The 25149-nt window shown below is 37.7% G+C and overlaps 4 protein-coding genes across 4 annotated transcripts; 3 read left to right on the forward strand and 1 right to left on the reverse strand.

Annotated features, from left to right (window-relative positions):
- The first annotated feature begins 4885 nt into the window (after window positions 1–4885).
- Window positions 4886–5632, forward strand: LOC135084452 (tetraspanin-7-like). The gene has a single exon (XM_063979234.1). The coding sequence runs from the start codon at window positions 4886–4888 to the stop codon at window positions 5630–5632; it is 747 nt and encodes a 248-aa protein (XP_063835304.1).
- Window positions 5633–11278: 5646 nt separating this feature from the next.
- Window positions 11279–13188, reverse strand: LOC135084668 (uncharacterized). Its single transcript, XM_063979442.1, has 2 exons — window positions 12166–13188; window positions 11279–11696 (listed from the first exon to the last, which is right to left on the reverse strand). Exons 1-2 carry the CDS (start codon window positions 13082–13084, stop codon window positions 11398–11400), a joined length of 1218 nt encoding a protein of 405 aa, XP_063835512.1. The 5' UTR covers window positions 13085–13188; the 3' UTR covers window positions 11279–11397.
- Window positions 13189–17523: 4335 nt separating this feature from the next.
- Window positions 17524–19411, forward strand: LOC135084589 (23 kDa integral membrane protein-like). Its single transcript, XM_063979362.1, has one exon. It carries the CDS (start codon window positions 17603–17605, stop codon window positions 18380–18382), a length of 780 nt encoding a protein of 259 aa, XP_063835432.1. The 5' UTR covers window positions 17524–17602; the 3' UTR covers window positions 18383–19411.
- Window positions 19412–20884: 1473 nt separating this feature from the next.
- LOC135084590 (CD151 antigen-like) lies at window positions 20885–22719 on the forward strand. The gene has a single exon (XM_063979363.1). It carries the CDS (start codon window positions 20963–20965, stop codon window positions 21725–21727), a length of 765 nt encoding a protein of 254 aa, XP_063835433.1. The 5' UTR covers window positions 20885–20962; the 3' UTR covers window positions 21728–22719.
- The last annotated feature ends 2430 nt before the right edge of the window (window positions 22720–25149 follow it).

Raw genomic sequence — 25149 nt, forward strand, 5'->3', positions numbered from 1 at the left:
ACCTAAAGTCAACACTTTGACGTATTTGTTATGTATTTCATACACATTAAAGGCTCATACATTTAAAATCAACCACATGATTCGAGTGAACCAACCTAATTTTTATTCGCCTATTCACTATTTACCTTATTTAATTAATCGACGCGCGGAAAGTCACGTAAATTTTTGTGTATTATACAGTACAATAGGATAAAGTAACTGTGAATCAAGGGAAAAACTGATACCTATTGTAGTAAAGAGGTAAACAAATGAATGTGTACTACCTACGTAATTTCATTCATAAAAGCTGGTACCTACATGATATTAGCCGACGGTTTAGTAGTGCCAAGCTTTTGGCCTGTTTTCAGGCAACTATTAGACTATCTGACAGATAAAGGTTCCTGATTACTCGTAACTTTTACTGCCTAACACTTAACTCACCATAGGTAATTCTTGGATTTTAGCAAATGATGAACCTGGTCGTAAGTGGTTTTTTTGATTTAAGTATTCCGACATTGTAAAGGTTGCGGGGAAGCGCTGGACGCAGGCCGCTACCAATCGAACAACATGGAAAGCATTGGGGGAGGCCTATGTTCAGCAGTGGGTGTCCCATGGCTGAAATGATGATGATGATGAAGTTTCTCAGGTAACTAAAGAAAGAAAAATTGTCAGAATGTTCAGAATTATGTGGAAAACCAAGACTATATTTTTACACCAGTTTATGTAGAGGCGACAGCACATAAGACGGACACTTTTGTTGCAGTATAGTCCCTATTGTAAAAAAAACTTATAAAAGTCATTTATTCTTGCAAATAGGCTTTTATCATTCAGTATTAACTCTACCACTGCTTCGAAAAGTTTGAAATTGTTTTTTGTCCCCTTTTCCGGTAACTGGGAGATTTCTGTGTCTACTCAATTTAAAATACTTATTTGACATAATATGTGAAAATAGTTTTGTGACTACTACACGAACTAAAATTGCCTTCCACCTTTATTTGTAAAATCCCCTTGGTATTGACTAATATTTACTAATCACTTGCTGTCCTCCTCTTATCCATACTGTGCGAAAAGGATAAAGTGTATAACAATATCGATCAATTTTATTTATTAGCCTATGTCAGGGATAAGGTGTCATTAGTGTTCTGGTGACTCTAGATCAATACTAAAGTTAAACGTGTTTTAGTGTTGACAAATTGGATGGAGCGGGCTACGCTCCGAGTTTCCCTGCGTGATCGAATTAGAAATGAGGAGATCCGCAGGAGAACCAAAGTAACCGACATAGCTCGCAGAATTGCTAAAATCAAGTGGCAGTGGGCGGGGCACATAGCTCGTAGAGACGATGGCCGTTGGGGCAGGAAAGTTCTCGAGTGGCGACCACGGGCTGGAAGACGTAGCGTGGGCAGGCCTCCTACTGGGTGGACCGACGATCTGGTAAAGGTCGCGGGAAGAGCCTGGATGCGGGCAGCGCAGGACCGTTCATTGTGGAAAACCTTGGGGGAGGCCTTTGTCCAGCAGTGGACGTCATTTGGCTGAAACGACGAGTGTTGACAAAATGTGGTAGTGAATGTAGGGAGAGACGGCGGGAGATCATGTAGAGGTCTCTACCATCGACGTGGATGCCTTAACGTAATCATGACCGCTCTACCAAGAGCAAAACGACAAAGAAGAAGCAGTGTAGTTACAGTTGATGATAGAATTTTATTTACAACTAGCTTTCCGCCCGCGGCTTCGCCCGCGTGAAATTTTGTCTGTCACAGAAAAACAATATCGCGCGCGTATTTGCTAACCGTTTAGACCTACCCTGGACTACGACAAACATTTTAAAACCAAAATCAGCTCAATGGGCCCAGCCGTTCTCGAGTTTTAATCAGACTAACGAACATCAATTCATTTTTATTTATATAGATAGATAATCAGAACTTTTTTTAAAACTAACACAAACTTAACTCTAAAAGTTACAGTTTGACATTATTGCTTTAAACTAACTTGTTGACTGTTTTAAAAGAAGTACTTGCTTGAGAAATAATGCTTATTATGGTGTGACATAAAGTGGGACACCAGTGTTGTGACTCTAGTTCTTATTTACAATATAGAAGAAGATTACGGACATGAAAGGAAACCAAAGGCTTTCAGGATGAAATCAGAAACTAGGAGATACATCAACAAACATGGTTTCCGGCTTAGAGGTTAAGCTAATGGATGTTTTCCCGATGGACGGATGATCTAATAAAGGTTTGGAAAGCCATTGAACGCATGGATTCCATTCGATTGTGTGTCACTAAATGTGAATTCTTTATCCATTCTGTTGCGTAAACAGTTAAAAGCGTTAAAAGTTCAATATTCTGAAAAAGCCATAAAAACAGGGAACAATTAGATTAGATTAGTAGCAATCGAACCCAGGACCCTTTAAGACCATTTGGATCTATAAGTAAATAATAAGGCCAGTACAGTATAGGCCACAATCACGCAAGAAAAGACAACAATCATCCAGACAACTTGCAGGGGGGAAAACGACACTTCTTATTACAAAATAGCGGTTAAGCATTTTGCATAATAACTTCGGGGATTTCTTGTGACTTTATTTGTGGACTCAAGTCACCGCCCGGGGGATTTTTGAGCAAACTAAATTTAATTTTTAACCACAACCAACCATGTGTTTGTAATTTACCGCAATCGGTAAAATGATATCAATTATCGCTATTTGTTTCAGGAAATGGCTGAAAAGTCTGGCTGAAACTAGATTAGGTAACAGTAGTATTTGATCTTTCGTTAGGTACTGAGCTGATCTTGAATGGTATTTTAGTAATACATATATCAATACATAAAAGCGAAAGGTTACTGACTGTCTCACTCATCACGAAATCTCAGAAACTATAACACCTACAAACTTGGAATTTGGCAGGTAGGTTCCTTATAGGATGTAAACATTCGCTATGAACGAATTTTACGAAACTCCATCCCTAAGAGGGTAAAGACACTTAAAAGAAAAGATCCATAAATTGACATCCCAACTATCCCAACTAATATATTATTATTATATTATTTAATATTATAAATGCGAAAGTAACTCTGTCTGTCTGTCTGTCTGTTACGCTTTCCCGCTTAAACCTCGCAACCGATTTTGATGAAATTTGGCATAGAGATAGTTTGAGTCCCGGGAAAGAACAAAGGATAGTTTTTATCCCGGTTTTTGAAACAGGGACGCGCGCGATAAAGTTTTTCTGTGACAGACAAAATTCCACGCGGGCGAAGCCGCGGGCGGAAAGCTAGTAGTCTATAAAACCTCTAGTTCAATCACTGTGTCACTGTGCTACCTAGTTTAGTTAGTGAGTAGCCACTATTCATTTTAGATGTTAATAGTAAACATGAGATCGACTCGAGGTCGCGGTTTACTTCCGCTTTACAAATCCTATAATGTGTAGCGAGCATAGCAAATGGTTTGGATTTGTAACGTAATATTTTTATCTGCCTCCAATTTTATACTTTGTAATTTATCCTGTAATTTGTAGTACTTTTGAGTCAATAGAGATATAGATTGTAAAGCTTGAAAAGATTCAGTTAGATTTAACGAATTGCTTGATTCAGGACACGTTGTAATTGACAATAATTTAGAATGAACAAAGCATAATACGACGGAATGTTAAAACGCTATTATGTAGGATTATTTACAGAAAAAATATCATATTTTCTAATTACCATCATCATAGTTTATTGCGAAGCGAAAAGGTGTTTTTGCAACTTTATTTTGGCTCCTTTTTGTAATGTTTTAGGAAGTCATATACTTGAATGTTTTAGTTTTAAGAACACATGTTTTTATGTATAGCCTGACCAGGAACATAAAAACCCTCGCCATGTTGCGGAAATCTAATGGTACTAATTTCTTTTAATGGCAACAATAACTAAAAACTTCATTGACATGTCACCTTGCATGTCAGTCTATTGCTGTCAAAGTGTAAACAAACTTTATTTTAAATGTGCGCAATTGATTTTGTGCATGAAATTGCTAAAATCTTTTTATAGTCGTGAAAGAATAGTGGTTCACAATGTGTTAAAGTATTTGTCGAAGAGAAATACCAAGGGTTCGGACAATATTTTCATTGAATAATGTTTCCAACAAAGGTTGTCAAATTGACTGACATGTTTATCGTAGTACAGTCCACTATGAAAATTAGCTGTGGTTTGTTTCAACTACCTATTTTAAAGTTTTTTGTCACTTTCTAAGTGTTGAATTTTATGGAATTGGGAAAGAAGTACCGAGTTTGAAGCGTTCATGAGCAGACATTGCAGTTGAATATTCAAGTTCTGAATTTGATTATTGATGAATAATAAAATAAATCCTACTAGCTCGATTGATGGTTTCATTTAATTTATTTAAACCAGGTTACCTGTAATAATATGTTTTCGTTAATTTATGAAAATATTAAATTAGCCCGTAATTATGAATCCTGATACATAAAGTTAGTCTATTAATTTAACACAGGTACGACTGTACTCAGTGTTGCACTATCAAATGCAATTGATGCGCCTCTATGCCAGGGTTTTTATGTACATGGTCAGGCTATAATTCATTTTCTGATAAATAAATATAATTATTATAATTATAAGATTAAATAAGTTTTATAAATAGTATTAAAGATTGAGTGATGAATTATATTTGAGAATTCTAATATTTAATATCTCGGTCGTCATTAACAATTATATTGTTTACCTAAAAGATTCACATGCGTGTTTCCATGCAAAACAATATTATCATCTCCCTTGTTTCTTAAGCCCGTCATATTACCCCATGTACGTAATGCCATGAGTCCAGACCAACGCGGCATGAGTCATTGTGGTCATCGAACAATATAAGCCTCCGCCGCGCTTCCGATCCAATCATTACCGACCGAACGAGCCAAACGTAAACATGGCCGCGCTACAATTTATTTCCACCGTGCTCAATATCCTCCAAACCTTCCTTTCGATCGCTCTTGCCTGCGTATCGATGTGGTTCTTCGTGGAACTGAAGAACATCACCGATTTGAGGAACAAGGATAGATATTTATTGGACTTTACGTTGTACTGGCCTCAAGTGCTCCCATGGGTCTTCCTCGTCATCAGCGTCGCAGTCATCTTCGTCAACCTGTGCGGTTTCTACGGGATCTGCAGGAAGAACAAATCGTCCTTGTACGTGTACGTTGTGTTTCTGTCGCTGGTGACCTTGGCAGCGTTCGCCGCCGGTGTGCTCGGGTTTACATGCGCGGACGCAAAAGAGACAGATGACTTCATTTCCGGTGCTGTCAGTGATGCGTACTCAGAGATGAAGGTGCGAAAGGAAGTGATCGACGCGTTCAGCAACATTGAAAGGCGTTTGAGGTGCTGCGGGATCCAAGGGTCTTCGGATTACACTCAGTCGAGGATTCCGCCATCTTGCTGCGACTACCAGGATGCTGCTTTCTGTGAGAACGCTGCCAGCAGGAGGTTGGGATGCGCTAAGGTCGCCGTGCCGTACACTCGTATGTTCATGAGATACACCTCAGTTGCGTCTCTGGTGATTGCCATTTTAAGCGTGGGCAGCTTGATCGTCGCTATTTTACTGGTCAGATCGAGGAAAAGTAAATCCGATAGATTCAATTCCGCACCTGAACAAGAACCTTTGAAGGTACCTTTGTAATTAATTGAAAGTTGGAATAGGATTTTGTAAATAGTGTGTGCTCGAACTGATGTGTGATATTTATATTTTTGCGGTTACGTACGTAATTTGGAATGGAGCATTTACTCGATTTTAGTCTTGCAAGTTAATTGTTTATCAAGTAAATAATAATTTTGCAATTCCGATTTACTGAATGTGTTGTACATAGTCTTAGTTATAATGCAATTGTTACCAAAAAGTATTTTTACTATAGTAATAATAATAAATTATTGTTTAAAAACTTTGTGTTGTTCACTAAAACGACTTATTTTTTTACTTCAGTAAACCAGTAAATTATTTTGTCCAGTAACTTAGTTTTAAGCAATATACCTCATTTTTAATAAAATATTATTAAAAACAAAAACTTTTTCATTTATTTCACAGTATCAATATTACATTCAGCTGTGATTTTAAGTAAAATTCTCATAAATAGTAAACCTTATGGTCAAAAGTTGTAACACGTGTTTCTCACTCGATTCTCAACTCAGCTAGTAGTTGTTTTGCTCGTCCCCATGGCCAAACTAATTCTTTGTCTCTAATTGATTGGACGCTTGCAATGAATAAACGACGTTAATTGATATAACGAATACCTAAAAGACTTCTACTTCGTCGGTCAATAATTTAACTTTATCAATATTGGACAATTGACTTTTGTCAATAGAAACTAAAGAAGAAAATATTTCTTCTGGTATGATAGTTTTGATAAAAGATAGAAAATGTGTTTCTTATCAGTGATTAGAGAGATGCCTTTGTAGAGTGACCTTAGTGAGTACTAAAGTCAGAGGTCCTGGGTTCGATTCCCAGATGAGAATCACGAATGTAAATTCACTTTGCGAGCATCATGCCTATGATGAGATTAATCTAATTATAAGAAAAATGATTCAATGCTTCTAAGGACTCATTTAGGATTTATCGGTAAATATGGTGGCTTACACAACAAGCATAAGGCAGAAGAAGATTCAAGTTAGTAAGTAAGTAACATCAGGAATTGGTGTAGGTTTGTACATATAAAGAATGTAGTAGCTCTCATAATTATTGATTACTCAGTTCGATATTTTTTTACCAGGAACTAAGTATGTATAGTAATTAATTTTCTGCAAATAATATTTTAAAGTGCTTTGACACGTCCTATTCAATTTTAACACATCCATAATAGCTACAAACAAAAAAGCTATAACAATATTTCCAAATATAGTGTTTTCCATTGATTTATAGCACGTAAGTTGAGATCATAAGCACGTCTCAAAATTAGCACCTATAGATGAATCCCCATGGTACTCACCTCTATGGGTCATTATGGTAGTATGATACATAACGTTAGATCAACTGTGACTCACAGGTATTTGTGCTGCTGATAAACTGATCAAGAATGCTGAGGATATATCGCGTTTTATCCTTTAGGTCATAATTAAGTATAATTTAAGTAGGTAAGTTGACGATTTTATTTCAACCTGGCGTTTCCTAGTTAGTCATGCTACAGGTTTTTTAAAAGCGCTTACAAACTTTTTTGCAGAAAATAATGGTCTATGACTTTCATTGCAGTTAATTATAATTTCAATCATTTTCTCGACTCTGAGGTTTTGTTGGTTGTTGTTAAAGTCAAAGTCAAAGTCAAAGTCAAAATTTCTTTATTTGTTTGGACTAATAAATAGTTCTTACAAATCGTCATTTTGCTCTTAAGGAGCCTCTACATGTCTCATAATCTTTTTACCCTACCAGCGCTTCGAGACCAACATTTGGCAAGTGCTGAGAAGAAGCGCCGCAACAAACTCAGTCACCACTGTCTGCCGGTTAATATAAATAAATAGAAATAGTAGTAGTAGGTACATTCGATTCAGGAGCAGTTCACTGAATTTACCATGCATTCTTGTATGGTGTATCTTATAAGAATGGGTATACAAGATTGCGTGGTATATTAAACAAGGTAGTGACGTGCTAATATCTAGACTTACATATTAAGATACTAGTAGAAATGACTCGCATACATAAATTTGAATAACTTGGATTGACCAGTCCCCGAAAGCAGCGCCTGTTCACAGACATGACGAGTGAACCAGCCATCGCTTCACTCGACCATATTAGAGGGAATGTAACGACCCGCCTCACTACGCCACCACCCCAGAGACATTTTAGTGAGAATGACAATTCCAAGTTATTTCTTTAAAATAAAAAACTAATAATAAAGCCAAGTAACAGTCCAGATTGAGAAGCATGACACTATAACATTTGAGAAATTATTATGAGTTTATACATTACTTTTCATTTTCATTCTTTTTAGTGCGAGCATGAGAGGACCATAATCCTACTCCCAGGATGACTTATCATTAAGAAAATCTCGAGTTGTATAATAGGCTTTTTTAAGCATGTGATCTTTAACTATATCTTTAAATTTATTATACGGTAGCTCTTTATATTTATCAGGGACTTTGTTATAAAAATGGATACCTTGTCCCATAAAAGAGGCAAACACTTTATTAAGTCTAAAAGCGGGTATAGCCAATTTATTTTTATTTCTAGTGTTAATTTGGTGAATATCACTTTTCTTTTTGAATTCAGTAATATTTTTTTGAATAAATAGAATACAGTTTAAGATGTATTGTGAAGCGGCCGTGAGAATGCCAATTTCTTTAAACAATTCTCTAAGGGATGCTCTTGCTTTCATTTTATACAAGTATCTTATCGCACGTTTTTGCAAAATAAATATTGTTTCAAAATCTGCAGCTTTGCCCCATAGCATGATTCCATATGACATTAGGCTATGAAAGTAGCTAAAGTAGACTAAGCGAGCTGTTGAAACATCGGTTAATGACCGTATTCTTTTTATTGCAAAAGCCGCTGAGCTGAGCTTTCCCGCCAGAGTTTCTATATGGGGGCCCCACTGGAGTTTTGAATCCAGGGTAATTCCCAGAAATACAGTAGAGTCTACCAGATCGATTGCATTATTATTAAGTTCTATTTGAGTACTAACTGTTTTTACGTTAGGCAAAGAGAATTTTATACATTTTGTTTTCTTTGCATTGAGTTGTAAATTATTTGTAGTGAACCAACTTAAAACTCTTGTTAGTGCATTATTTACATCGTCAAAGTTATTTTTACTTCTGTCGATATTAAAAATCAAAGATGTGTCATCAGCAAATAACACGATTTCGCAAGAGTCCTTAACAAAATATGGTAGATCATTAATGTATATAAGAAACAAGAATGGACCCAGAATGGACCCCTGCGGAACTCCCATTTTCACAGGTGACCCAGAAGACAAAACACCATTTATGTCAACTTTTTGAACTCTAAAGTTTAAATAGGATTGTATTAAATCCAAAGCCGAGTCCTTTACCCCATAATAGTGCAGTTTGCGAATTAGCGTTTGATGTTCTACGCAGTCAAAAGCTTTTGAGAGATCACAGAAGACCCCTAGTGCATTTTGAGAATTCTCCCAAGCCTCGAAGATATGTTTAAGTAGTGCAACCCCAGCATCGGTGGTGGAACGACCCTTGGTGAAACCATATTGTTCACTATGAAATAGTTTATTAGAGCCAAAGTGAATCATAAGTTGCTCCTGTATGATTTTTTCAAAAATCTTGCTCAGAGCGGGCAAGATAGAAATGGGTCTATAATTGCCAGGGTCGGTTTTGCTACCAGACTTAAATAATGGCATTAGTCTACTATGTTTCATGAGGTCGGGGAAGATTCCCTTCTCTATGCAATTATTGAATATTATCGCTAACTGTGGGGAAATTATATCAATAATGTGTTTGACTATCTTGACAGAGATGCCCCAGATATCAGTTGTACTCTTTACGTTTAAAAGATTAAAAGTTTTAGTGATATCTAATGGAGTAATATGTTTAAAAGAGAAGTGCGAGTCACAGGGTGTCACGTGGGTTTTCAATATTTCTTCGGCCTCGGAGGGAGATGACTTTAAGTTGGCAGTTGTTGCTGAAGCTATATTACCAAAAAATTTGTCAAAAGCTTCCGCTACATCTTTATCTGCAGATATCAAATTATCGTGAACTTTGAGAGAAAAGTCATTATCTTTTGGTTTTAGTTTACCAGTCTCTCGGTTGATAACATTCCAAGTTTCTTTTATTTTATTACTGGCGTTCCCTATCTTGTCCCGAATATAAAAAGACTTAGCCATGAAGCAAACTTTCTTAAAAATTTTTGAATACTTTTTTACATGCTCAAGAAAAGATATACTATTATTATACTTTTTCATGCCATAAAGTTCATATAACGTATTTCGACTTTTGTATATAGCCTTGGTAGTTAGGTTTAATTCTTAGATATGTTATGATTGTCTGAAAATAACCATGCTTTAGAGGGCACGTCAAGCCGTCTACTTGAGGTATGTCAGACGCCAGGAGGTTAAAAATGTCTCACATTTAAATCTGCATTGAAAAAAAATGAACTAACTGCAGGTATCTTTATTGATGATTTAATGTGCGTGGGTGATTATTTTTTTACAGTTAAAAGTAAAATGCTCGTATTTACAAACGATGCTTGCTTAAGTAAAGCAGCACAGCTCGCACAGCGTTGATTAGAGCACCCTCTGTGCGTCCACGCGCACTGTGAGACCTCATAGTAATGTTTGTGAATACGGGCGAAAGATTCCCACAAAATACTAATGTTTGTTGTCATGATTATGTTTTTACGAACGCTAGCTCACTATTCAAAAATTCAAAATTCAAATTATTTATTTGCATAAAACATGGTATATTTCAGTTATTATCTTGTTACGAGAACAACATTATTATGTGGAACTACATTATCACAAGCTATTAAATTGGCCTAGATTAAAACTAGACAAGGCTAATTTGAAACTAGGAACTGTGTGGGTAGTTCCTGAGGATCATAATAACTTTTTTTAATGTTATACTTAAATGCTATTTCAGACAGGGAAAAAGCAATTTTATTTTATTTTAGAATAACACTGTCTGCTAAGCTAAACTGTACCTACCTATCTAAATAAGCAACATAAACATTTTATTACTCTTACTACATAATTTATGATATTTCTTTAATATATTTCCATTTTATGATTTCGATAAGTACTATTTGTGGCCATATTTTGAATTGTGTTAAAATATTTATGTGATCCTGAAGCTTTGAACTATCACAAATGTTACTGTTTGGAACATTGCTATGAATGTTTGAACTTGCTACAATCATGTTTCATTAAATTTCATTTCGATAAACATTGACTTTTGCAAAAGGGTACAGTTTATTATTTTAGTAATTACCTAAGATAACTTCAAAACACATTATAATTATAATGTCACTAAAAACCTTAGAATAGTTGTAAAACATTGAAATTAATCATTTATGCACGAGTTGTAACTGGGTGTTTACCTTGTAAAAGTATGCTACAGGTGTTTTATTGAGCTACGAAATAGTTGCAAGAAAATGTAAATACAACTGAATGTAAATATTTATTTTTGAGTCGTTATTTATATTATTTTTAGAGATCAAAAGGGGTAGGTAATTTTAAAATAAAAATCAGGAATTTTGTTAACTTTTATAAAAATCAAAACTAATTAATTTTACACAAAGTGGAACAAAATAACGCTTAAAAATCAAAAAGACGAACCAATCACAGCCACAAAACTCGTCGATCACGAATCCGATGTTCCGATGTTAACCGTCCAAGTGCCGCCGCAAAAGTGGCTGCGCGCCGCCGCCCGGGTCGTGCTCGTCGAAACCCGCTCGTAACGGTTCGATCGCGCCACCCGAGTGACGTCACAACCGCCTTACGCTAATACGGCCTCTCCTGATCTTGCATCGTCCTCGACTGCTTCATACGTAGGGTAGACCGAAACATCCTCTTCATTGGACGCAGTGTCCTCGTCTGCTTCATATGTAGGGTAGACCGAAACATCCTCTTCATTGGATGCAGTGTCCTCGCCACTGCCATCAGCTTCCTCGTAAAGTGGTTGCGTTGATGGAGCCACGGTTGACGATGGTCCAGCGGCGACTGATTCGCCAGATGGTGCCGCGAAGGATGCAAGAACTCCTGATGGTCCAGCACCCGCGTCCTCTGCTTCATCATCTGAAACAGTTAAACACCAGTCTGAGCTCCATACTACCACCAATCAAACTGCTGTGTAACGCAATCACACACTGGTTTACGGTATTCATCACTGTCAAATACTTTCATGAACCTTTTATTCATCGCAAATGTAAATTCTCTAATAATTCAGTCATACCATTTACACCAGATCATTCATCTCATACAATGTACCTAATGTGAGACGTCTCAACACTTTCACACAATCACTCAATTAATATAAGCCAAAACCTGGGAGAATAGAATGTCAGTTCCATACTCCCCGTATTTTTCATGGATAGAGGCATCACTGAATCGCATGTCCATAAAAATACCTTCCAAAACAACTAGCCCACAGGCTTGTCAACCATAGGAGCAGAGGCATCTCTGAATCGCGTGCTCCTACTGCTATCATCGAAATGAAACAGAAGCCTCACTGAATCGCTTGTTCATTCGAATAGCCATAACTTACTCTCAAAGAAAGCAGCGCACGACTCGGGGCACCACTCTCCTCGCCACAGGACAAGGTACTCAGCTGCTGCCTGAGTAGTTTTCCCATACGAGCCGCTCAGCAGCTTCAACTCATAGCGCCCGCTTGGTAGCGCTTTGATGACTTTGTAGGGCCCTCGCATCCCTGGGTCCAGCTTTCCAGTAGACTGGGAATACTTGACCGCGAACACGAGGTCACCGATCTGAAACACCCGAGCTGGACGTCGCTTCTCGTTAACTGTGGCATCTTGCTGAACACGATTCCTAGCTAGCAGCTCACTGGCTCTTGACCTGCACATCTCACGCCAGGCCTCTCGATTGGCCCGTGTATCACCAGCAGCTACGTCACGGATGAGATTTCGAATAACAGGTGTGGCACCGTCAGTGCCTATTAAGAGATTCATGGGCGATGATTGAGTGGTCTTTTGTTTGGTGATATTTAGGACCAATTGTAATTTCCATAACGTATCCGACCATGGCTGATTCTTATGGTTAGTTTCAATGCGGATCATATTAAGTATCGTTCTTATATACCGCTCTACTTGTCCGTTAGAGTGGTGCATCTCGGGCGTGATATAGTGTATGTCACAACCTAACTCTTTCATCCAAGTTACAAAGCGAGTAGCTTCGAACATGCGACCACGGTCGGCTACCAGGAGCTTAGGTACGCCAAACAACGATATAACATTGGATAATGCACATTTCAGTTCATCAGCGTCTTGGCGCTTCATCGGATAAAGTAAGCAATACTTGCTAAATGCGTCTACGACAGTAAGGACGAATTTATAGCCATTAGATAAAGCCAGAGGGCCTAATGCATCTGCATGTATGACGTTAAAAGGTTCGTCAGGTTTTTGCCAGGAAGTGATATATTGATGAGGCGCTCGTGGGACACGTTTCATGGATATGCAAACTAGGCAATGTGCAATGTATTTAGCGACAAATTGACGTAAGCCAGGAAACCAAAAATGTTTCAAAATTAGGTGAACGGTCTTATCAAAGCAGATGTGCTCATGCTCATCATGGAAAATTCGCAAGAGGCTTAGACGATGCCCTTTGGGTATGTAACATAACAAACGTGATTCTTCACCGACTGGGCTATAACGGTAGTAAAGAGTGTCGTTTTGAAAAACATACCTAGTAGGGTCCAAACGACCTTCCCCTAATTGTTCAACAAGTAGTTTAGTTTCATCGTCTGCAGCTTGTGCAGTTTGTGCCCAATTACGAGGCCTACCGATAAGATTGACTTCGGCAGTTGGGTTGCGGCTCAAGTAATCAGCATGTGACATCATAGTGCCCTTGCGATACTCGATATCAAAGGTAAAATCCTGTAAGTACACCCACCAGCGTGCGACGCGAGGGAGTAGGTCCTTCTTTTTCTCTGTAGCCTTAAGGGCGTTGCAATCCGTCACTATCTTAAATTTTAAACCTACTAAATAGTGGCGGAAATGTTGTAATGCTTTAATAACCGCCAAGGTTTCAAGCTCATAGGAATGGTACCTACTCTCTGCACCTTGCGTGCTCTTACTAAAGTACTCTACTACGCGTTTTTTGCCGTCCTTATGAGTTTGCATCAATATTGCCCCATACCCGGTACTACTCGCGTCAGTATGTATTTCGGTTGGCAATTCCGGATCAAAGATGACAAGTATGGGTTCCGTAGTTAATTGGGTTATGATATTTTGGCGAACCTGCTCTTGCTCGGAACCCCAATGAAAAGGAACGTTCTTTTTCGTAAGCCGGGATATGCAAGCTGTTTTAGTCGCATAGCCCTCGATATAACGCCTAAAATAGCCAGCTAAGCCTAGAAATTGCCTGACTTGCTTAACGTTTTTTGGAGGAGGAGCATTTTTAAGTGCTTCGATTTTACGAGGGCTTGGTTTAACTTGACCTCTACTAATTACTCGCCCCAAATATTCTATCTCAGTAGCAAGGAACGTACACTTGCGTAAATTTATTGAGAATCCGGCTTTAGTCAGCGTTTCAAGGACCTGTTTAAGCAATTCGGTGCCTTCCTCAACCGTATTACTCATCAATAGCACGTCATCAACATAAACCAAAACGGAACCGGCCTCAATATAGGAACGCAGGGTTTCATTGATGATGCGTTGGTAAACTATTGGGGAATTCGTTAACCCGAAGGGCATTTTGACAAATTCATAATGTCCCTCCGGTGTAACGAACCCGGTCTTGTGAACCGACTCCTCATCAATAGGGATCTGATGGAACCCTGTTGCCATGTCCAAGCTAGTGAAAAACTTGAAGTTCCCTAATCGGTCTATGTGATCATCTATCAATGGCAAAGGATATCGCTCCCTAATAGTAAGACGGTTCAGAGCACGATAGTCCACACACATGCGGTCTGATCCATCCTTCTTTTTTACCAGTATTATGGGACTAGCGTACTGTGACTGAGATTCCCTCACAATGCCTTTGTCAAGTAAATCGCGTACTATCTCACGAACTTTCAATTTTTCTTGGTGTGCTAGTTTATACGGCCTATACGAGACTGGAGTATGGTCCCTAAGGTTGATGTGCATTTTACCGGTTGTGACTGTTGTCGTTGCAGTTCCCGAAATTAAGAAATCTTTGTATTCGGCCAATACTGACATTAATTGTTCTCGTTCATTGCCTTGAAGAGGCGTATTGACTGGCAATGTTTCATTAAAAATAGTTCCTACTTGCCTAATCTCGGCCGATCGTGTTAAGTATTGACGGTCCTTTGTCCTAATAAAAGTGACACCATCGCGGTTCAAAATATCCGTTCCAATAATTATCGGAGTAGTCATGCACTTGGACGGGACTATAACTAAATCCGCCTCGATAGAAATGTCGCTAAACTCTATTGTCAGTGTCACGTAACTATCGGCTATAATATCTTGGTTTCCGATTCCTCTCAATGTGCAATTGGCAGGTTTGGGCGTGCACGAAAAATGTTTTAAAATATCCGAAGATATAAGCGAAATATTTAGTGCCCCGCTGTCAATTAGCACATCTACAGGAATGCCCTGAATTACTGCCGTAGTAATGTCGTTATTAGTTGAAGCGCCCTTCAACTGCTCCGAGCACAGGTTAACGTTACGTTTGTTACGTTCTCCCGACCTATCTTTCGCAAAACAAGTCTGTTCTGTATGGCCCGGTTTCTTACAATAGGTACAAACGTTGGGACGTGTAGGTGTATCGCGCACCGATGGTTTCGATTCGACTTTATCTTCAACTTTAGGCTTCTTGTAGCAATTATAACTTTTGTGACCCGTTTGACCACACGTGAAACACTTTTTGTCCGATTGATTTACTAAAGGGCGTTTTTTAGCAACGGGAATTCGTTTTTCTTGCTTACTACAAGAAGGCTTTACATAAATGGACAAAAACGGAACTAAATTATCTGGAGTTAAGTTACCGTTAGTTGCTGCCGCCCTAATTAAAGGATCGGTGATGCCTCTTATGACAATCGAAACCATCAGTTCGTCACTTAATCCCTTAACTACTCGTAGGCGCAATATGGTCCGCCTTGCATACTCTGCATAGGTTGGATATTTATCGGAATTAACACTCATCGCTTCGTATAAAATATTCGCGTAATCAAGTCTGCGTGGACATAACGGTTTGAATTCGAGTACGAAATTACGCCACGAACGATCGTTCGATACCCACTCATGTAGCCAGGTTCGCGCGTCTCCTTTGAGACAGGCTGCTACTCGAGACAAACACTCATGATCATCCCAGCCATTTAAATATTTAGCACGTTCTACCTCTTTACACCAATCATCTATGTCGTGTATGGACGGATCGAAATTCGAGATAAAATAATTTTGAGAACGATTAGGTTTCAAAGATGCAATGGCATCGATTAAATCTTGCGTAGACGCAGGAGTCTTTACTAGATTTTCACGATCAACGTGGATATCAGGCATTACTTTTGCTGCACTATCACTAGTACGTGCTTCAGACGCTTTATTCAAATCACACTCGGTCGTCACTGTACATGTATTAGAAATAGTACCGTCCACTACACAAGCTGAAACTGTAGAATCGACACCCAGCGTGTGTGAACGTACAGGCGTACGTGAAATAGTTCCAGAATGCACACTTGCCGCACCTATCGATACATTTGTGGCCGATTCTTTCACTGGTTCTACGAAACGATTATTAGTTTCCGAATTAATACCCGTTGTGTTATTTTCTAATGCGCTAATCCGTGATAAAATCAAGTTTAACGTAGTAGATAGTGAATCGTTATCACGTTCGAGGGTAGGCGTTCGCGTGCACGACCGTATGCGAGACCGAGATCTATGACGAGCCCTATGACCAACATCGTGTCGACGGGTTTTGCTTCGCGACCGCCGTCGATGGTTAGGCATAATTGCAACGATATATCAAAGCTCACATAAAACACAAAACACAAAGAAAATCACTATTAAAAAAAAATGAGGCGATACTTTGTCCCACACAACGATCTGTTAAATAACTAACCGGTTTTATAAGGCCAGATGGGCTTGAATTCGAATCCCACTTCTGATTTTAGAGATCAAAAGGGGTAGGTAATTTTAAAATAAAAATCAGGAATTTTGTTAACTTTTATAAAAATCAAAACTAATTAATTTTACACAAAGTGGAACAAAATAACGCTTAAAAATCAAAAAGACGAACCAATCACAGCCACAAAACTCGTCGATCACGAATCCGATGTTCCGATGTTAACCGTCCAAGTGCCGCCGCAAAAGTGGCTGCGCGCCGCCGCCCGGGTCGTGCTCGTCGAAACCCGCTCGTAACGGTTCGATCGCGCCACCCGAGTGACGTCACAACCGCCTTACGCTAATATTATTATAATTGAGAGTTTTGTACATTACAACTGAATTCTAAGTAACTGCAGATCTTCGCTTCTTTTTATACGAATTTGTTCTTAAGAAACGTATTTTAAACACATTACACAAGGAAACTAGTCATTTAACATTATTTTAGTGTAATATTATCGTCATTAGCTACTTTAAAAGCATTAGTCACTTCAATAAGTTTTATTTTTATCTTAAAACCGACTGCGAATTTAAACTGTGACCTATATTGTCTTACTCGTATAACCAGACTCAATAAGAAGTTATTACTAATATACTAAGCATATCGCAGTATCTAAATTGAGCCACCTGTCCTCTTTTCATTATCACAATTGACACAAAATCCTAGACCGTCGCAGAATAACAATTGAGTCACTTTTAATTCAACAACAACTAATCGGAAACTTCCTGGTTCATCCCAGAAAGACGTCAACAAGGACCGTAAGTCAACCATATCACATCGTTACTCATCGAAGGAAGTACTCCTGGACTAAGCCACTAAGCCTTCGTGACATTGGCGGTCTTATAGCCGCGACCACTCGGGCGCACGCCATTTCATTGTCGGCAGCAGAACGATACACACGCGCCATGTCTAAGTCTTGCGCTTACGTCACCAACTCGGTTCACGGAGTGCTAGGGCTGGCCTTAGCCTGTGCCGCGATATGGCTTTACGTCGAAGTGAAACAAATCACCGATCTTCGAAACAGCAACCACTATTTGCTCGACTACAACCTGTACTGGCCCCAAGTGATCCCGTGGCTGTTCATCCTGGTCGGAATCCTGGTATTTTCGATTTCTTTCTGCGGAGTGTTCGGTGCCAAGAAGTCTAGCAAAGGACTCGTTTATACTCACGTGATTTTTGTCTCGATATCCATATTCGCGGCCATCACTGCAGCTATAGTGGCGTTGGTGTTCGTGGACAACAAAGTGGCGTCCGATTTCATTAAAGATACGATATGGGATGTTTACTTCCAATCGAAAACGGATCAAGAAGTGGCGACTGCGTTCGGGACCATCGAGAAGAGAATGCAGTGCTGCGGAGCTGACGGACCAAGAGACTACGTGAACTGGAAGGACAACTTCCCCCAGTCGTGCTGTGACGTGAACTATCACGGGTTTTTGGAGCCATACGCCATCGACTGTGATATCACGAACAAAAGGGCGAACGAGCGTCACGGCTGCACTGAAGTCGCAACGCAATACTCCAGCATCGCTGTCAAGGTATTATCAGCCATATCAATACTAATCGCAGTGGTGGGAATTGCAAATCTTCTGACATCCATCCAAGTATCCAAAAAATTAAGAAGAAGACCTCGAAAAGTGGAAAACGCGCAAGTAGAATTTGAGAGCAAGAAGGTGCTATTGTAAAGGATGAGTCATCCGAATCTGAGTCATTTTAGTTCGCGTTAAAGTTCCATTTGGAATAGCAGGTTACGTAATGTGGTACCTCAAGGGACAACTCTGAGACACGTTTTATAATGTGTTAATATCTTAGTTTTTCAATTCTCGTTTGTAGAAAGTGACTAACTAGGTGCAGTTTGTTAAGTTGATTTTCCATTTATGTGTCAACTGACTGATTTCTGTCTTACGCAAGTAGGAACTTCAAAAATTAGTTTATAATCAAGTTTATTTTATTTTATGTATTTATTTTGTGTTCTTGTTTTAGCTTGTTCGAAGCAAAACGATTTGGTACAAAGTTTTACCCAATTGTAATTTAATTATAGTTATTAATAAGAAACGGCTAACATCACAATTTATGTAAGTTTTGTGACATATTCCACCTGTCTTTAAGTTATTGTTACTTTAGGAATTTCATAAATAGTATTAAATGCTGATTGTGTAAATATATACAAAGTATTGTTAGTCATTTAATTTTCGTGACGGATATTACTTTTCCAATTAATCTTCAATTACTTAGCAATTATAAACTAGTTTATGTTTCAAACTAGTAACTTATTAACAAAGTTTGTCATGCTTAGGAAATTCCAGTGTGAAATGTTACCTGTATTTTCCAAATATTCTATTGTTAAGGATGAGTTTTCTAAATTATGTCAAATGGTTGAAAAATAGCGAATTTATTGTACTGAAATAACTATTTAGAATTTAGTTGTAATGTTTAAGTTGAGCAAAAATTGCTACCTTGAAATGTGTCTGAGATTTTTGTTATTGTTTTCCTTATGCGCATAAGCAAGTAGGTAACACAATGAACTAGTGGAAGATCTCAGAAATTACTCTATGTAATGTAAAGTAAATTAAAAATGATGTACGAAATAATGTTGTAAGATCTAAGGCTGTAATATTATAATTAAAAATGTATTCTTGTTGACTGACGAAACAGATAACTATTGTAAAATAATTTATGAATGCTGAGTTTTTGATATACGATGAAATAATGAATGTTTTTTGTATTTATTAGGTAATTATTTCACACTATTTTCCCATTGAACATCATAATTTATAGATGAGGATTTTTGCAGGTAGGTGCATGACCTACAAAGGGTAGTGATTCGTTAAACTTATAGGTATATTGTCAGATGATAAATATTAAATATTCGATTTCCATCAATTCCACGAACACTGATTCATCTGCAAATTGGTTTTATATTTCTATTAAAAATTATGACTCACAGTACATAAATTGCTTTGGCCCGTGGAATTTGTTTAGCAAAGACACACACCTCTACCTTGCCGAGTAATAGGTGCCTCATAATAAACATCATGATTGTGAGTCACTATTGTACTATATTGAGATTATTCGACTGATTTAAGATGGTAGTTAACTACCAAAAGAATTCCACGACATGAGTTGTAAACAAGTTTACGAGAAATTTGCTAGTCTTCTAAAAGTTTGAGATTTAGTGTGAGGCAACAGATCACACCTTCATTACGTCATCGACATAGAAAAACTAAAGTGTGTCACAGTAGAACCGGTCGGGACCGTAGCTATAGCACTACTCACTCGTGAACGTGGTTTCATAATAGTCGTTAATGGTATGACTAATATGAAACTAAGTACGGTTTTATGATTCGGGCCCTACAACATAAAACTAACTAAATGAGTGTTAGGAACAAGCACTAGTAAAATACATAATTTTCATGTCACCCAAATGTTTGGTATTGAAATCGAAAACATATCAAATTCTTCAAATAACTCACATATAAGGCGTTTCCATCATCATAAGCATTTTAGATGCAACAGAACGTAATTGATCAATAATAAGGTGAGTTATGTTTTTATTGGGTGATTGTTTACAAACAAATTGTAAACGTAAACAGTGGCAGCGTTTTGGGGCTGTTATCAGTATGCAAATAGAAAAGGGTTGCCCCATCATTAATTAGGTATTGGACAGGTAAATGTAAAATCTACATTTAAATATAAAATGTAGATTGTAATACAACATCACCAAAAACGTTAAAACATAAAGATGCAAAAATAATGCATATTTAGAAACTTTTTATTAATAAAGACTTTTCCTTAAGTTATTAAAATATTGTAACTTGTATAATTTTGAGGTTTCCTTGTAAAAGTAATTAGAATCTCATTAACGTTTATTTATTTGTGGTAAATTCTAGCGATATTGTTTATTTAATGACCGATTGTATCAACGAAAAGATGTGTATCGTGCGCTCAAAAATTCCTACGCTTGTTTTGATTATGTTATGAAATCAAAATTTTACGAAAATAAATGCATATCCAAAGCAATCTAAGTTTTAATTTACCAACAATCCTAGACACAACAGACAAATTTAATTTCCCAATCCGTGACACACTTTCGAGTGATTTAATAAATCGAAAAGTGCATTCCTTTCACTGGCAATGTTTTTCGGATCTTAGATCGACATGTGGCAGCCCTAGAGCTGCGCGTGCGCTCGTTAATAAAACCAGTGGCAGACCGCGCGCGCATCTTATTCCGTTGTCAGCTGCGCACGAGAGCAGACGTCGTCACCATGGCTAAAGAGGATATGATGAAAGCGGCGCTCTACTGCGTAAACGTGGTCTTCGCAGTGTTTGGACTTGCCACCACCGCCACCGGACTGTGGTTCTTCGTCCAGTTGACCGAGTTCGTCAGCCTGAGGAACAGCAACCACTACCTCCTGGACTACCGAGTCTACTGGCCCCAAGTCGCGCCATGGCTCTTCATCCTCCTCGGCATCCTCATCATGTTCGTGGCCTTCTGTGGATGGTGCGGTGCTCAGAAGGAAAGCCGAGGCTTACTCGGCATTTACGGTGCAGTGATTGTGCTAATAGTGCTTCTGCAGGTCATATCGGCGACCCTGATATTCGTTTTCGTCGACAGTGAATACACGGATCGGTTCATCAAAGATACAGTGTACGACGGATACTACAATTCCCAGTCGAACCCGGACTCTTTGAGGGCGTTCGGACGGATTGAGAGGAGGTTGAGGTGCTGTGGAGCTAACGATGCTCGTGACTACAGAAGCTTCAGAAACGACTTGCCGTTGACGTGCTGCGCTGACAGCTACTACCGAGCGACTTGCGACTTTACGGACAAAGAAGCGAACGAAAGGTTAGGTTGTGCTAAAGTGGCTTCTGTCTACACGAAGATCATCAGCTCTTCCATCGCTGGAGCGTCTCTGTTGATAGCCATAGTCGAGATAACCGGTGCTATTATCGCGTGGAAGCTGTTCCATTCTTTACGAGAAGTGGAGCACTACATCACAGAGAGGAAAGAAGGTGAGACGGAGTGCTAGTTCAGTATTATCGTCACAACGCGACCGCCATATTTCGAATTCGATTCGATTGCCTGAATAATAATTTGCTTTCGTTTGAAAGTTACCGAATCTTTCGAGGCATGCTTTTGGTTCTTGAAAGATGACTCAGACATTCCGTGTTCTTAATTAGGCATTTGATTAGGTTAGTTGAATTGACTGAGGTTTGATCCTTGCCCCGGCCGGGCGGGAGGTCAATGCGGCCCCCCGTGACTCTGGCCGCGTAATTACAATCTCCAGCGCTCGGGTCCAACCTATCGAGTCCCCACCAAGTAGAAGTGGCATATCTCTCGACGGTAGGTTTCGTAACTCGTTTGGCCAAACGAGAAGCCTTGCGCGTCGAGTTCGTTAGATAAGTATGAGAAAAATGTGACCTCAAAATTGGTACTTAGCGCAGTACTAAATCGTGAATCGAGGTACCTTTTTGAGGTCACGTTAGGTAACTCTGTGTCAATGGTTGTTTTGTAAGCGTTTGTTGTGTTACGCCCGATTGGGCCTTCTATATGTTAATTTTTACGCAATATGTATGCTAAGTGAATTTGACATATGGTTTGCAACATTATGTAAGTGCGTGCCTGATGTACCATTATTCATGTTTACAATTTTGATTTTTAAATTAAGATCTTTTAGTGTTACTGTGAAATTTATTTCCGTCCTTTTAAAGTAAAAGCCATATTTAATAAAGTTAGATTTATAATAATAATATATTTTGAGACAGGATGTTATTAACATGCCAAAGACAAATAGAGGTACAAAATGTTCACGAGATGTTTAATATAAAAAGTATATTTTTTGCATGCAAATTATATATCCATTGTATACGTAGATTATTGTAACCATGAAATCACACTGATGTAATTATTATTTAGAATAAGATTATTTTTATACGAATAAATTAATATTTTATATGTAAGCCGAAACTAGTCTTAAGTCGTTTCGTTTTGTAATAAAATATGTATAGAAGAAAGTTTTAATTTATTTCTCTTATTGAAATACCCATAATACTGAAATGATTATATTCAGATAATTAAAATGACCTTGACCCAATTAATATTATTGATCAGGGCAATGAACTATTATAATTAATATTATTTTACAACATTAAATAAAATAAATTCATAAATAAAATGTATTTAATAATGAGGCATTAAGAGGAAAATTTTTAATTAGCCAAGAAGTTTTTATTGATGAACCGTGAAGGAAAATCTTTTTATTAGAATTGTCTTTAGTTTTTGTTATTTCTTTTATTTTAGTACCTATTTGATTTCATAATAATTAAGATCAACCTTGATACTAAGGTTTACATTCCAAAATCGATGTGAGTATTATAAAAAATATTAAATCCTTATTAATCTCTCAGTCAGAATTATTACACCTACAAGTAAAATATCTGTTTTCTAATTCCCACAAAGCAGGATACCCAGTTAGAGACGTTAGGTAGTTGTATAAATTAGCAATTATGTCAACAAGTATATAAATAATATTATATAACACTAGATGTGGGACAAACAGACATTCTTACGTAATTACGGCTGTCGGTAGATGATGAGTTTAACCTCGCTGCAGGTTCGATTACTTGTAGAGACTAATTTGACTATTATGCAAATGACTCAAATGCATTGTGATGTAATATTGTAGACAAAGAATCAAGAAAACTAAATAAGTAATGTCAAGTTTGTTTTGCTATTGATTTTTATGTACCTTACTTGAAATCTTTAAAATACACGGCGATTGGTCGATTTAAAAAAACCTACTATTTGAATAGAGACAAGATAGTGTACTGAGTTTCTTGCGCTGTTTCTTCTCACCACTGGCTCATTTATTGTCCCTAATGGTAGGATTACTGGGACGTGTAAAAGTGCTTCTTAAAGGCCTACTTGCAAAAATAAAATTCTTCCTTTTTTTGACTACACAAAATAACAAATTATATCTTAAACTTTGTTTTATGGAGTTCAAAATCAGTCATTTTATGGTAAGTTGACCTAATGACAAATTTTTTTTTGTAGAAACTGCTTTTTATAAGGGCGTCAGAATATTGAAATGTTATGTATGTGTATAAAGAAATACATAGGTAATATTGACTGAATGAGACATTAGAAAGAGACACGAATGTTAGTTACGTAAAGGCTCTATTTCCCGTTGTATCCATACCACAACTCATAAAATTTCTCTCTGATTCGAACTTAAGTGTCAAATAATTGACTCAGAGCCATGCAAAAATAAAACAATGATTGTTACCGTAACAGATTTTCTTTCTTTTGTAGAGCGTTCCATTTCCTGTAGCGGTTTTTTAATTTAGCCGTATACTAATCGAAAACTTTGTTTTATTAAATACTGCCTGATAAGTAATTAATTTGAATAATTTGTGACAATAATACCACTTAATATTACCGCCAACTAATTAATACCAAAAGACATCAACGCGCTAAGCTTTTTTGTTTCAGTAAACGAGTATTTCAGGATTGTGTGCTGAAATTACCGGCGCTTGAATATTTTATTATATTTTTAATGAATCTATTGATATGAATCTAGACTATAGAAGTTTGTGATTGGTCTAAATATCTTCTTCCATTAGACCACTAAAATCAAATCAAAAATATTTTATTCAAGAAAGTCAAATACAGTAAAAAGTAGGTAGCCCTTAAGCCCTTTGGGCCCTACCAGCGCTTCGAGACAAACATATAGCAAGTGTTGAGAAGAAACGCCGGAACAAACACGGCCTCTCACAGCCTAAAATCTATAGCAGGAAATTAAGTCTTTATTCTGGACCATTTTAAAGAACCCTTTTATTAAGGTAGGTACTTATTTTCTTTAAAGACTTGCCTCGACTTTCACTATTTCGCAAGCTTTAAAACGCGTAAAACCACACATTGTTTCTAATCTTAAGTACGCAATAAGTATGTATCTTTGGTGATTTCGTTGTAACCACATAGATACCTTCATTGTATTTTAAAAATACAGTGTCTTATATTGCACACTTTCTGTTTCATAGGTTCCGTACGTCAAAATCAGTAGGTACCTACGTTTGTAGTTACATATTTTGGAACAATTTATCTTTTCTTCAAAATAGGTTATTTTTAAATCCGTTATTTATTTTTTCGAGAGCTATTTTCAGATCCCTAATGTAACTACGAGTAACTGGTTTTTGTTGCTGTTTTTATCGATTGAATGAAGCCTAAAAACTATGCAAAAAGCTAGCATACAGCTGCGTTAGCCAAAATGCACCGTATTCCCAAGATACTTGGACTATAATTGCTTAAAGTTACTGATTTATCCGCTCTAAGCTTTGTGTCCTACGCGCAGCCTTAACAGTTACTCTATCAGTTATTTCGAGTCAGTTTCAGTGACGTCATCGTTCACGCATCACGTCACGCTTATTCAATTGGCTTTATATCTCTGTTAAA

Source organism: Ostrinia nubilalis, chromosome 26, assembly GCF_963855985.1.
Source record: "Ostrinia nubilalis chromosome 26, ilOstNubi1.1, whole genome shotgun sequence".
Taxonomy (NCBI): domain Eukaryota; kingdom Metazoa; phylum Arthropoda; class Insecta; order Lepidoptera; family Crambidae; genus Ostrinia; species Ostrinia nubilalis.

Coding starts and splice junctions, on each gene's coding strand:
- LOC135084452 (XM_063979234.1), top strand. CDS start 4,886: ATGGCCGCGCTACAATTTATTTCCACCGTGCTCAATATCCTCCAAACC.
- LOC135084668 (XM_063979442.1), bottom strand. CDS start 13,084: ATGAAACGTGTCCCACGAGCGCCTCATCAATATATCACTTCCTGGCAA. Junction 11,697..12,165: donor GTGCGCTGCTTTCTTTGAGA/GTAAGTTATGGC, acceptor TAACTGTTTCAG/ATGATGAAGCAGAGGACGCG.
- LOC135084590 (XM_063979363.1), top strand. CDS start 20,963: ATGGCTAAAGAGGATATGATGAAAGCGGCGCTCTACTGCGTAAACGTG.
- LOC135084589 (XM_063979362.1), top strand. CDS start 17,603: ATGTCTAAGTCTTGCGCTTACGTCACCAACTCGGTTCACGGAGTGCTA.